The sequence below is a fragment of the Sinocyclocheilus rhinocerous genome, unplaced genomic scaffold (assembly GCF_001515625.1).
Source record: "Sinocyclocheilus rhinocerous isolate Xijiao unplaced genomic scaffold, SAMN03320098_v1.1 scaffold8, whole genome shotgun sequence".
NCBI lineage: Eukaryota > Metazoa > Chordata > Actinopteri > Cypriniformes > Cyprinidae > Sinocyclocheilus > Sinocyclocheilus rhinocerous.
Genome location: NW_015666800.1, coordinates 1,472,912 through 1,488,360, shown reverse-complemented (window position 1 = coordinate 1,488,360; position 15,449 = coordinate 1,472,912). Strand labels below are relative to the sequence as shown.

Sequence of the window (15,449 nt, the reverse complement as noted above, 5' to 3'; positions counted from 1 at the left end):
GAAAACCTGGAATTGCAGCTGTGTGCGGAATTATCTAGCTTGCGTGGGTTGTGCGGTGGCACGGCTCCAGCACGGATGAATCTAATGTTCCGAGGAGTATGTGTGGCAGTCAGTGTTGTGCAAATGAAGTTCTTAGCAATGCATATTACTAATCAAAAATTAAGTTTTGATATATTTACGGTAGGAAATGTACAAAATATCTTCATGGAACATGATCTTTACTTAATATCCTAATGATTTTTGGCATAAAAGAAAAATCAATAATTTTGACCCATACAATGTATTTTTGGCTATTGCTGCAAATATACCCCAGCGACTTTTGTGGTCCAGGGTCACATATTGATTTTGGATCATTTTTAACCAAAAAAAGTTACGGACTGCAGCTTTAAGTTAGATAGTTGCATTATTAATGTTAAATGAATGTTTACTGTTACTTTAGGCCAATTAAATGTATCCTTGCTGAATAAAATAAGTATTGTAGTGTACTATAATGTGCATGTATATACACACGTGTGTGTGTGTGTGTGTGTGTATGTGTGTATGTGTGTGTGCATGTGTGTGTTTGTCACACATTTGATACAGGTGCTGTCAGGACGAGGTTATCACTGCGCGCAGTGTGTGTGTGTGTGTGTGTGTGTGTCTATGTGTGTGTGTGTGTGTGTGTGTGTGTGTGTGTTTGTGTGTGTGTTGTACATTGAATTCCCTAAAACTACCCTTTCAAATATTATATGTCAGTAATTAAGAAAAAAGCAAATTTGTTTGTAAACAGATTCAGAAAGATATTGGATTCTGTGGTAAGATCACACTGAAATGGCCTCAGGAGAAATGTAATTAAACTGTTTTTTACTCCCTATTCCTCTAAAGTACATCCAAAAATGCTAAACTTTATAATAAAATTAAATACTCAAGACAAGGGTATGTCAGTTTGGACAAGAGAAGGAATATCTTGAGGGTTTTCTGTTTGCCATCAGGCATTCCAATGGAAAAACACAGAAAAGTTGTCTTTGGAATCATGTAACGCTATTGATGAAGAGAGACCGCAATGAGGGAAACCACAAAGCCCCTCTGACATTCAACTGAAACATCCCAACGGGAAGTGCCCTGGGTGGAATACTTAACCAGATCAATATTTCTTCTCTGTTCAATGTGGTGACTTGCAATGACAAACTCCATTTAGGAGAAGAAAACAACTGCAAAACAAACTGCTGAAGGAAAAGGGAACAAATAAATAATCAGTGTTTTACGTTCTGGAGTGGAGTCGAGAGGATTTGGATGTGCTGGATCTTCTACTGCTCTTTCCAACAGAGCACAACTGCTCCTGACAACTGAGGAAAGACAAGAAGAATAAAGGTCAAACGCACCATCAGAGAAAGTCCTTGTTCTCTTATGGCATGATTTAATAAATAATAGGACCAGTTAGTTTTAAGAACTGTGGCTTCAAATGAAGCCTTGAGATGAAAGAACCAACATTTTCGACTGAAGACCATTGATTTTGATTAGATTATCTCTATGCTCGTAGCCAAAAAAAGGAAGCTTTATGACATTTTATGATCTGGATAGTGGTTTTGCCTAAAGGCAACATTATGCCCAGTTTTTGTGTTTTTTTGTGCATTTATTTAGAACAGCTGAATGCAGTGCTGAGTGTTCTAACAGTCAGCAAACATTCATTTTATCAGCTAACATTCATCATCAGCACCCACGGCTATTCTTATGTGTAAAATAAATTAATTAATTAAAACATAAAATTAAACATTGAGCAATACACAATATTAGATATATTTTCATGTTTGTTTTTATAAGTAAAACACAACTTTTTGTTTTGCATAGGACCTTAGGATCTTACTTTAGTCTTTATTCTGTAAAGTTTGCCCTCCTAAAACAACAGAGCTGTTTCAAAAAGGTTTTGGATGAGCGCTGGATTGTGACTGACTGAGGTGGACCACATTTCAAGTTATGTCATTTATTATAACAGCACTTTAAAAGAAAAATAATAAAATATCAGTGTTTCTTCTTGCAGATAGTGGCACATTCCAGGAAAAAAATTCTCTCTACAGGCATGAAGATGTTCAGCATTTTGTTTTAGGCATTTTACCACAAGCCATTTACTCTATTTTAAGATCTAGAGAGGTTGCCATAGCAAAGTAAAAGAAGGAAAAGGGAAACTCAGTCTGTTCCATTATTAAAACAAAAAACATTTGATGAAAGTTCATTATCACAGCAATGGCTCATTATAGTGTGCCAAAATCTGCTCTGTAATGAATATGCTTTGCCAGTTATGACCCACACTTACACAATCGCTGGTGTACACTATTCCTGTCATGTCCCAGACCTAACCCAGATCTGTTTGATGAGGTTCAAAATGAACTCCTCCTTCCACTAAAATATTCCCTTGATTTCAATGGTGTCAACTGTATTGAGTTAACAAGAAAAGCTTCTGACGGAATGCTAATGAAGATGGGAAGCCATACAGCAGGATTTACAAAAACATATCAGTGATTGTAATGTTCAGATAAAGATTATTAGACAAAGTTTGCAAACAAGATACTGTTCAATCAGCATTTTTTAATATTTAAAATGGTAAATAGCAGATAAGTTCGTCATTCCGTTTTAAAAGCCAATCTTTCTGGAAACATCTGTGAATCTTTTAAACAGCTGACACACTAAAGTTTGGTAGCAGGGCCTGAGAAATCGAAATACTGTAAACTGTATTTTTAAATCCAGTAAAATGGCAAATGATTCATACAAAAAATCCTTGACCAATCAATGGTCATGGGTACATTCTGCACAAGAGCAAACCACTTACAAAAAAAGTGCCATTCCAAATCAAACACATGACGTTATAACCAATGGCATGAGTGAAACAATGGCTTCCTTTTCATCTGAGCGTTTCAAGTATGGAAATAAACTGCCTGGTATGACTCTTAAGAAAAGAATCAGCGAGACAAATTTTAGCAACAAAGGCGACTGAAGGACTCAAATGGTCAAAAGGTCAAGATTCACAAATGCTCAGTCACAATCAGAGCCAATAGCCAATGGGAAATTTATCATGTGACAAAATCATGTGATTTACTGCTAAAATATACGAACAGATTCGTTTTAAGTTTTAAGTCAGACTAAAGGCCGTGACACACAAAGTCAACGGACAGTCATCTGTGAATGTTAGGCCGTCAATGAGTGTCTGTCAGCACAGTTTTCAGTGTGCTCCCCACCGTTGGTTTTCATAACGACACCTGCTGATATATACAGTTCCTCTCACCTCTTCTTCAGCCGCAGAATGTGCTAGTTGGCCATTGGCTGTAGTCGTTGCAGTTTATTCAAGTGAAACTTTGTAGCCCTGCATGTATGGTGATGAAAGCCAAAATATTAAATGTCATGGATGAATATTCACTGAGTAATCCACTATTTTGTAGAGGGTAGTCAAAATGAAAAATTTCACCTGAGATTCGGAGCCAAACTACAGGGGCGTAAAAAAGACTTTAGAAAGATTGCAGCAACATTATATTACTTTTACACAGAGATTGGTAAGCCTCTTAGTAAAATCTGTTGACTTTAGCAATCTTTGTTGCAATATATATTCCAGTGGTGATCATTGAAAGAAGGGGGGGCAAAGCACTTTTCAAGTTTTTTCTCCAAAGTTTGCTTGTCTGTAACTCAAGAAGTATTAAAGATACCTTAATGCCCTTTTAGATTTTGGGTCTTAACAAACCTTCCTTTTGGCATCTTCATTTTTAAAGCCCTATAAAGTTCCGTTCCAGAGATATTGCAATCGCAATATGGATCCAGGAGTAAATCGTTAAATTATACACATTTTCAGTGGTCAAAAACCAAATGTGGGTCACTTTGCATTCAGCTGATACTTTTTTTCTTTTAAAGAGGAAGGTCTGAAGAACAAATAATGTTAAAACTCGAAATATATCTTGTTTTCCTCTATCAAAACATCTGCATATAACATACCTGTCTGAATGCCATATAAATATTCTTTTTTTTTTAAGTTTGCATGATTGTAACTCAAGAAGTATTAAAGATATCTGAATATAATTTTAGATTCTGGTTTTTAATAAAACTTTTCTTTTGGAATCTTCATTTTCAAGGTCCTAATGTATGCGGTTCCGTCCCAGACATATGGGGAGCCCAATGTGACTCAATGTCCAATTTGCTGAATTTTACCAATTTTCAGTGTTTGAAAAACAACCTCTGGTTGAGTTAACACAGAATGACCCTGAAGTATGAATATAAAAATATGAATATCTGCACTTCTGTGATGACCCAATAAATCATAAACAGTAAACCATGTTGGGTTTTTCAGTGAAGGTTAAAACTAAGAAATCCAAAACCATTACATGGAAATCCCCAGACTAAGGAATCTCTCATGTGTATTTCTTTACACATTTCTAATGGCTCAAGATTTAAGTTTCTGTCTAGGTGGTCCGTCCTTCAGCAGGAGCAACTTATTTGCACTTATTTCTCTCTGCCAAGAGAGCACTCTGTGTATGATTTGCATGTGCGACAGTCCTCTGATTCGTATCCAAGTGGTGAAGCATGGCATCTGGCCTACCTGTTCAACTCAGTTTAGGGCAAAAGAGGAACATCTGACAGCTGGGCTTCGTTAAGCGCACACTCTCAGAAGAGGGCTGTCACTCCTCACCAACATGGTACACAGCACAGCGTACCCAGCTGACTCATCTGCTGAGAGAGTGCCCAAGTCTGTCCAAGCCTTATCCTACTCTTTCTTCCTCTGAGAGGATAATGTCGACTCTTAATACTCTCTATTTCAGCTGAGAGGCACACAGGCAATCCTCACCACTAATGGCTGGTGCTGTGGATGAGCTGAGACATTCAGTGTGGGTTTAAAGGGGTCATGCATTTTCCGATCTTGATATCATAGGGGTAAGCTTATGTAGTTAGTATGTTTTGGACTAAAAAAGTGGGGTGTTACCTCTTTGAGAAACGCAAGTACACAGCCACTTCTGTGATTGGCGAACTTCATTGCACCGTATCCATGCACAGCATGTGTGAAGTGTTTTGATGCTACATGGTGAATGCCGTACAGCCGTATATGTTTGAGCCAGAAGCAGAAGAAAATGAACCAACACAACCACAGCGATTGCAACAGACTGTTTTAGCGAGGTAACTGCACTCCCTTGTTCAAATCTATTATCTGTATATAGTTCTAAAACTACTATTGTATCTTGTTGTCAGGCTGCTATATTTTTGATATTTAGAAAAAACAGCAGGCAAATTGAGAATAATGAAGAAAAGAGTCAGTTGTGAAATGAGGCAAACAAACAAAAACATTCTCCTTCAATTGCTTAGGCATGTCATTAAAAATAAACGTATATTTCAAATCAGTTTATCAGTTTATTTGGAGGGGTATGCAGAGTTTTTGGAGGTGCATTTTGTCACCATCCAGGGACAGAACAATGTTGGAACTTCTTGAAATAAAAATCCTCAAAAAAACAACAACTACAAAACACCTCAAACCTTTTCAAATCCTGGTGTTTCTAAGGTATGAAACTTGCAGAATGCTTTAAGTTTGCAGTGACCATCTGCCTCAATGTTCACAAGCCACTAACTGCAACACTAAACCAGGCTGTCAGCACATATTTTCACCATAAATGTAGCTTAATTGTAGCACTTAGCGAAGATCACAGAACATGCTTTTGGGTTTGTCTGGGACTTTGAGGCCGTGTTGAAAGTGTAGAATGATGTGTTGCCATTTAGATGAGTAGAAGAGACACAAATTCAACTACTAATGGAAAGATTTCACTGTTTGACTCACTATTTGATCGATTTTTGATTTAAAACTCAAAATCCTCAGCATGGCTGCATTTATTTAACCATAAATACAGCAAAAACAGTAATATTGTGAAATATTACTACAATTTAAAATAACTGTTTTCTATTTTAATATATTTTAAAATCTATTTTGTCAAAGCTGAATTTTCAGCATCATTACTCCAGTCATCAGCGTCACATGATCATTCAGAAATCATTCTAATATGCTGATTTACTGCTCAAGAAACATATCTTACTTATTATTATCAATGTTAAAAGCCCGAATGAACTCTCCATCCACCTCTGCAAACAATAGGAAACATTCGTAGCCCTGACTTTTAGTCACAGATTTTGTTTCGTTCTGCATCCCTAAAGGAAATTAGCTGATAAATATGTGTATTATGTTCAAACTAAGCCCTACAATAAACAGCATTTGACTTTTAACAAAACAATATAGACAGCTGTAATAAAGAATGAAGAGTGAGAGTATGCAAGCACACTTATCTGAGCCCCCATTCATGAATCAGGCTTTTGGCATTTGCAAAAACATTACTCACATAATTGAATTTTTCGTGTAATTGGTTGCAGCTACTGTCAAATTATCAGAAGTAAGGGTTTTTAATATATATTTCATAGTGGGAAAAAACATCCTATCCATGCTCAAACCCTCAGCATTCTCTTCCTGTCTGTACAGTTCCATTATAAAGGGGACATTGATAGAAAGCAGGATGTTTTCTTTTTTTTCTTTTGGTATTAGCCTACTCTGCATCCATTCTATAGAGTACCTTTAAAATTCTGCACAGGTCAGTGACTTTATAGGTTTATTAGTAGAAAATGGAAATATGATGCCTAAGTGAAGCAAGACACAAAAGATCATTGTAGGCTTCGCACTGTCTGTGAACCTGAAGACATAGTAAGAAACAACATGATTTATGTACTGAATCTGACATTGATGCTGACTAACTGAATGTAGCATTAATTTTGTTTTTCGAAATAATTCAGTTCAGGCCTACACTGTCTATCATGGGATTCAGCTCTGCTTGGACTAAAATCAATTAGAAGATTAAAAAAATAGTGGGACTATACACACACATGACAGCAGTTGTGTCCCTTTGTTTTGGAGAGAGTCTGTTTTTAGTCAGTCTTTTGTCTTGTTGCCAGATCACTGCAGAAGAAACTCTCTACCATATATGAGGGAGGATCCATCAAAGTTAAATGTTTCAAGCCTTTATTCTGACTGTGTAAATTGTTTGTTATTGCAAGGAGCAGATAGTACATTATTAACATAATGTTTTGATCACTGGATGCAAGACTGACAATTGACAATAAAGACATTTATAATGTTACAAAGATTTCTATTTCAAATAAATGCTGTTCTTTTGAACTTTGTATTCATCAAAGAACCCTGAAATGACTGGAGAAATGGCTGCTGAAAATTCAGCTTTGCCATCACAGAAATAATTTGTATTTTAAATATTAAAATAGAAAATAATTATTTAAAATTGCAATAATATTTCACAATATCACAGTTTTTACTGTATTTTTGATCAAATAAATGTAGCCTTGGTAAGCATAAGATACTATTTTTAAAAGCATTAATTCTTATCAACCACAAATCGATCCTCCACGATCCTCTTCAATAATATCCTCTGCTTCTCAATCGGGCTCAAACTGATAAGCGATATTAACGACGTCGTTGTTTACAATACAACCGGAGCACATGCCGCTGAGGTGAGGGGTGGGACGCTTAGACATTTAGCCAATCACAACACACTGGGCTAGCTAAGTTAGACTCCACCCCATAAACACAATCAAGCCTAGAAAAAAAAACAGTGAACCACCCCTTTAAGAGGGAACAAAATAATTACAGGCTAATTGTGTGTGGCTGGCCCTCATGAGACTGTTTAGTTGCATCTTGTTTGAATCTTACAAGTACTTGTACAAGTATCACTTTTCACAGCACACTTTGATGACCCATACGTTTTTTTTTTGAGGCAGAAATCCCATGTTGTTATACAGTGAGAACCATGTTTAAACTATTAAAAAGTTAACAATAATATGGATAGAAGGTTGTTGTAAACAAACCCCCTTTTAGCCCCTCTTTAAAAAGGCATTATGGCCTTTGTGCAACCTTGTTACTGCATGATTTTCTCCCCTTACAAAAATGTAAAATTCATTAAAACTGTACAGCATGAAGGGCGTAAATATATTTTTTTTAACATTGTAATGCTGACTGAATTTGCTAAGTGCAACCATTCAAACCTGTAACCCTAAATATGTCAAGAAAGAAATTATCAAACAGGTTTTTTTGTTTGCTTGTTCGTTGTTTGTTTTTAGAAAACATATAATATGCAAAAGTCACAAACTAGCTAGAACCTACCAAGCATGCTTTATTTAGGTTAAATTTGCAGACTATTTTTTCTCTATTAACTTTTATAGTTATTTAAATGTGTATTGCTTTTTAATGTTTTTTAAAAATGTTTTTTGTTATTATGCCTTTTGCGTTTTTTTTTATAATTGTTATTGATTTCCTATAAATAAGTTCATAAGTAATTAAAAGTTAAAAGTAGTATACATTTAATTACACATTTTGTTAACATGGTTGAAAAAAATTGCAGACTAAAAATGGACAATAAATACATTATATATTCTATTATTGTAAAAAATAAATAGAAAATAAAACATTAAAAATCCTATAAAAATCCCATTTCAACAGTTTCAGACCCCTATTTGCATTATTTGGCCCTACTTATCAGTGTATGTATAGGCTACAAATAGAGTACAAATTCTCTCAGAGTACAAATGCTCTGCTTGCAAGTGACTTTGCAGTGTTGCACATTACAACACACTTATTGTGCCTCTTTAATGTTTGATGCTAAAAGAAAACACTTTGATCTGTGTTTAGAGATTCAGACCTGTAATTACGGGACGATTATGCAGCTACCTTGGCGCAATGGAAGTCCATTTCACCAGACACACAGTCATGCTGAGCACCAATTATAAGTGCAAGCACCCACTTCACTTCCACAACTAAAACCTTCTTTAAGTTAAAGTCGACATATTGTCATTTCAGTAATTCATGGGGTGGGAAGAACGAAATGCAGTTTCCTCAGAAACCATGGTGCAGACATTTAACACTGTACTGTATGTATAGCATACATTCAACAAAACAATGCTGGAGCATTTCACAAATTATATTACGGTCACAATGATGCCACCTTAGGTTATGTTGTCACTGTTACTATGGTATCGTGTGTCAGCAGAGTCTCATATGTCAAATAGCAAACAGCAAAAAGTAATGATGAAATTGCTCATTCAGAACGTGAGAAACTGATGTGATAAACATGACAAGGCTGAGCTGTTTTCTCCATCATCACAAATTCAGGGAGAGCTCACTCACAGGAAACTAAAAAATAAATACATATAACATGTCAGTTGAGCCTCCTAAATAGCGATAAGATTAAATGGAAAATAAATGGAGACTTTTGTCAAAGTATCCTGCTATGGCTGCCGTCAACTGTTTGGTTACTCAAATTCTTCAAAATATCGTCTTTTGTGTTCAACAGAAAAAAGAAACTCATACAGGCTTGGAACAACTTGAGGGTGAGAATTTTCTTTTTTGGGAGAACTTTCCCTTTAATCTCACACATTTCGTATGTATCTTTATTCCTTTGTCTTTTAGTGATCTCATCAGTGTCTAATTCAATGCTCAGATTTGTCAAGTCTGCAGTCGAAAGCCAGAGATTCAATATTAACTCATTTCATAAACATTTCTCATCTCATCACTCTATGTAAACAATTGTCTCAGTTGTATTTGTTTTAATATTCTTATAATGGGTTTTATGAGAAACATAAGACAAAACTAATACTTAAAAAAGACGTAAATAACATTTAAATGTATTGTGTTGTGTATAAATGTATTTTTTCATTTAGCCAAATCCAAAGTTACTTACAAATGAGGAACATAACAGCAATTTGTCACAGAGCCAAAAATAGTCAAAGCATAAAATGGCAGAGTTTTTTTAGAGGCTAGAATGTAAAATAGGTTAGTGCAGAGAGCACTTTTTTTTTTTTTTGTAAGTGCCTTGGTTTAAAGGGGTCATATATGATGTTGCTAAAAAGAACATTATTTTGAACAGCCGGCATTGTAGTCTACTCTACCAGGATCAGGAAACAGTCCTCCATAAAATGTGCTGGACACATCTGAATATTTGGGTTGAACTGTTCTGGAACAGTGTTGTAAATACAACTTAACCACTGATTTCTAGTCGTGTCCTGTTTTGGAAGGCCAAACTAAGTATTTTCGCTTTCGCAACGAAGCACTCAGCATCTTCACAACATGGCGGCGGTGCCAAAGAGAAAGGAAAACTTGAAATCGCATCATATGACCCCTTTGAGGTTGTAGAGAGGTTAAGTGCTTGCACAAGACGCGTGTTTCCAACAGGGTCAGAAATTAACTCTTCTATTAAGGGACAATATTTCCCCCCTTAGAATTGATTTCCTGGGACATTTTTACCTTTATGAGGGCAATTTTTATAATGACCTTATTTTTATTTTTAAATATGTTTATTTGCATTTGTTTTAATACAGAACAATACATACAAAAATAAAAGAAAATAAAAAATAAAAAATATATACATAAATAAAAGAAAACACATACCCAAGTAAGAGAACCTTATAAGAACAACAAAATCCCCCCCCCATCCAAAAGGGGAAAAAAACAACAACAAAAAAAACAACATCTCAACTATACCTTTCCATACACCACCATTCACAGCCATCCATGTTACAATTTAACTGTTACCTTTGAATTATTAGTTATTTTGATAAAGAAATCACATTATGTAGTGAAGATACCCAATACAAAAGAGAGGAGTACAAGCAATTGAACAGGTGTACCTAATAAAGTGGCCGGTGAGTGTATATCATATAATGACCTTATTAAATGTATCTGTTCTTTTGTTACATTCTTAAATATAACCAGTTGCTTCAATCAACTAGAATACTAGACTGTTTCCAATCAAATTTTATCAACATCAACAGCCATCTTTACACTGCAAAGTTGGAACAGAAGCTGCATCTGACATGGCATCTATGTTTATTCAGGGGCCATTCACACAAAATGCATTTATGCATTTAAAAAAGCGAGATGTAGGTCAGTGGAACAAAAAAATGCAAGGTCTAGAGTAGTGTTAATTGAAAGTTGAACTACTTTTAACTTGAGTGCCACGATTTTAGAATGTTGTGTCATGCACGAGTAGCTGCAAAGGACGCGAGATGTGAGCACAATGGTCGAACACATCTGTCTACATAAAAAAAAAAAAAACAATACAATGGAAAAGCAGTGCAGTGGAATGCAAATGGCCCCTTACACAGACTGTTGCTGCTCTAAGGTGGTATAAATGTATTGCATAATTTGATTGAGCCTACATAAAGTGTAGATAAAATAAAATAACAGGAACTCATTAAAGGGTAGGACTGCAATACTATGACAAAAGTCATTATTGGCTATTATTACTCTTGATATTGTAATAATGATTATTTTGTTTTGTGTTTGGGAAAACGGCATGTTATATTCTGGCTACACAGACAAGTTAAGAACCATATATGAAGTGGTTTATTGCTTTTTACACATTAGAAAATCAAGAATTATTTTAGTAGCCTGAAAAACAAACAGTTATTCATACTGGAACATATTATATACAAAAAGAAAGCAAATAATCCCATAAAGCGGTCCCTTCAGTAGAGTGAGTTAAGCACTCTCACAAAAACACCTTTTATAATCACTAAAGCTGTCTACACTACAAAATGAATCACTTGCGTCATATCAGGAATGTATTGTTAATGATGAGAGAATTCGTGAGAGTGCAGAATTCATTCAGTGAGAGCGCACTGAAACAAAACTCCTTTTCTGCATTGATAATATAAACTTCTCTAATTGGCCATTGCCTTCATAAGCTTAACAGAAACATGTGTGATTGGTTATAATACTCAATGCTGTAAAATCATGTAAAAAGAAATCTGATGCAACATGAGCAGATCTAAATTTAATGCCGCAATTAACACTTTTCATATTTTCACATTTCACTTTAATGGCGACAGCTGTAATAGATTTAGTTTAAATGTATCTTAAATTTGGGTGATGCCATTTTTGCCTAAATCCCCCTTTAATTCTGACCTATATATGAAAAAACATGCTTTTTTTAATACTTGAATAAAAAGTTGATGCCTGACTTGTTTGCTGCTCTGGTTCCTCGATTGGCTTCCCTGAACAGTGAAAGTGAAGAACAGATTTAACATGTTATTTCTGCCCTCCTTTACCTAACGTATGTTAATTAATGCTATGATTTTTAAAGTGTGCATGAAATGGAAGTTGCGATCGTCTTTTCTTGCCTATTGTGACATATATCGGAGGGAAATGGCTTCCTGAACAATAAAAAACATAGGGTGGGATTTAATTAGGTTAATTGGGAATTGACTGGATCAATGGATCGCTGTCGTTTGCTATTGCTGAATCTCATGCGAGTGACAGGCTGCTGGAGTGGAGAGGGAAGGGTAAGTTTTTTTGATTTTATGTTATATTTTGATTTTAAGGTTATGAGGGCATGTGAATTAAAAACAGACTATGATGTGCACAGGTAAAATTATTATAGATACTGCAATATTTCATTAAGAAAATAAGAATAGTCGATTTTGATTTCAATCAGCTGCATCCACTTACCTAGGCAGCCACCTCTCTAGATTCATGTCCCATTTAGTTCAAATGACCTTCTAAAACAGCCAGCTACAGTTTGCCCTTATAAAACACTTTTATAACATACTGTATACCTTAATTAAAGTGCTGGTAAGAATACAAATGTAGTAAAACTCAGGTGCGACCTTGCCATTTAGGTTAATAAGTAATCAGAAATGTGGGGGGTGGAGTCTCTGCTTAAGACGGCCTAATACATATTTCATGCTGCTTGATCTGGCAAGCTGTAATGTGATTGGCTAGCTTTATGCTAGCTTTGGCTTCTACCAGTCTGTCTCCCTTTATTTATGCCTATTAAATAATCAACACTTATTACTTTTGGTTGGATGGAAATTGTGATTTTAAAGTTTCCACACATTTCCATTCTTTTTTGGGATGTTTTTATAAAGCTGGTCACAGACCAACACTGCTGCATTGTTATATGAGGTTTTTTCTGTTATTTCACTATTATTTCATGTGAACTCTTTCACATAAATCCACTGCGAAATGGGTAAAACATAAGAAACTCTGCTTTTTCATGTTGCATGTCTTTAGGATGGTTCTTGCTATCAAAATAATAATCTATCTTCTGATTCAGTGTGGTTAGAAAATCTGCCAACAGAACAAATGTAAAATAAATGACAATGCATCTGAACAAGACTGAATCTGGATCATAACTCTTACTTCTTCTCTAAAGCACTGACATTCACAATCCCTAGATGGTTAAATATCCTCAAAGCTGACTGTAAGCTGACAGAGACTCATAATACATGATATCAGCGCGCTGCTTTCTGTCTTTAATGTTCATAAAAAAGCAGAACATTTTAGTAATATTACATACTGTAGTTGATAGTACACTGGGTCATTCCTGAGTGAGTCAGAAGTTATTTCATTTGGCTTGGAAAAAAACATAAATGGATGAAAACTGGAAATAGAATAGCGAAACCACTCGAGAAAAAGAAAGGGAATGTAAAAGGCTAGAGGCAGTATTCACCTACATACTTGAATGTGCCTTGAGCTACTTGAGTTGCGGGTTTCAGGTTTTCCTCAGCCTGACATCTGCGCATTCAATTTTGCTAAAAGCTCAGCTCAACAAAGGACAGCAGAATTATATACAACTGATTGTCGGTGTGTGCCAAAAATATTAATAAACAAACAAATAAATCCATAAATAAATATGTTAGACACATAATGTATGTATTTAGTATTCAATACATACATACATAATGTATGTATTGAATACTAAATTGCCAGATTGCTGGGCACTGCTGAGAAATTACATACTTTCCAATTTCAACATGAATAGAAACTGCATATGTGGACCACTCTTCCCAAATTCCTAATTAAAGGTGAAGTCTGTTTGCTATTACATAAATATGACCTTATAAAAGCAAAACACTCATTACATAAAACATACATACTCTGGCCATACTTCTGCCTAATGGACAACAAACATGAGTTGATAATCTGTGATGCTGATGAGGTAATTTTGCCTAAGCAGGACAGAGGAGTCACTAATGAGAAGGATTAGATTAAATATCACATCTCATAGACACAAACTAATAGACACATTAGCATATGCAAAGCCCTCTTAAATTAGAATAATTTTTGTGAATTCTGTCCTTCAAAATATTGGCTGAATAAGTGGACAAAATAAAAACACGCTGGCATATGTTCAGACAGGAGTCAACTAAAATGACTTAACTGAAAAGTTGAACTGGGATTTCTATTTTTCATAAATGCAAGGTCAGGAAAGATGCCACATGATTTGAGTATTAAATGTATTAATCACAATATGTGTTGGCCAAAATAATTTTTTTCATAAAGTTTCACAGTTTCAATTTTGCTAAAAAACCTAGGCTGTTTAATGACAGGTTAACATAGCCCATAAAAGTAAAACACATCCGAAATCAATCATTAGGCTAAGTGTATTAAATCAACTGTATCTTTTTTTTTTTCTTGAGCATGCAGAAATTGACTTACAGCAATAAACTCACCCTGAAAAATATTTTGTGGAATAAACTAGCCCCTGACTCTCTTATAGGCTATTTTTTGCAACATAAATCTGCACATGAAATGCATTCTACACGTCTGTTCTGACTTCAGACTGAATGTTTAAATGGCCTCCTACAAGTCTCATGCAGAGCATTAATTAAAAACAAATAAGAAACAATAATAACTCATATTTTGGAAAGCCAATAGCAATTTATCCTCGATATAAAGCTAATTTTGAAGTATCTTTTTTAAAGTGGGCTGACATGAAACTTGCACTTAAGGTTGCCAAGAACGGCTGAATCTCCCCTAGCTTGCTCATGTCTGCGGACTATTAGTTCTTCCCTATAACACCAAGAGTAGCCTACTTTATTTAATTAGTATGACACCACACATCTGGCCAGCATATTCTGAGACATTCGAATAAATAAACTCAATTTCAAAGTGCTTTTGAAATCCGCGCCGTTTAGCATCTTTAAAAATCATTATGTGGAACTGAGAAATCTATTTACACGTGTTTGAATCGAAGTGAAATTTGTGGTTTCATGATTCTGTTTCTCATTAGATCAAGTGGATTTAATTTGAAACCATCAAGGTCTGAATACATTTCTATCAGCGTTGCGTATGAACATGTTTATCATCGCCAGAAACCAGCAGGTCAGAATTAGTTTGCAAACACTTACCTGTGAAGATGAAAAAGCCCAATTTTAAAAAAGTTTGACGAGTAGCATAATCCATGGCTCCTTAAAGAAGGATCTTGGAGATAAAGTACTGTTAGTCTAATATCTGTCCACTTTTATTCCTGGCGCGGGGGGGAAAAAGCTCAATAACAACAAATACAGCGTCTTTCCGTAACTATCCAATTCCGTCTTACGGCTCCAGCTTCTCTCGCTTCAGAGCTGCTGTGTGATTCATTATGATGCTGATGCTGCAGCCTCTCTCTCTCTCTCTC

At 35.3% G+C, this 15,449-nt stretch overlaps 1 protein-coding gene across 1 annotated transcript in view; it reads right to left on the bottom strand.

Moving 5' to 3' along the window:
- Nucleotides 1-15,394, bottom strand: part of LOC107733084 (ALK tyrosine kinase receptor-like) — a 59,691-nt gene extending 44,297 nt beyond the window's left edge. The window contains exons 1-2 of the mRNA XM_016544578.1: nucleotides 15,181-15,394; nucleotides 1,245-1,325 (exon numbers count right to left, since the gene is read on the bottom strand). Of these exons, the coding sequence (XP_016400064.1) occupies nucleotides 1,245-1,325; nucleotides 15,181-15,235 (136 nt within the window). The 5' untranslated portion in view covers nucleotides 15,236-15,394. The remainder of the gene's footprint in view (nucleotides 1-1,244; nucleotides 1,326-15,180) is intronic.
- Between the last annotated feature and the right edge of the window lie 55 nt (nucleotides 15,395-15,449).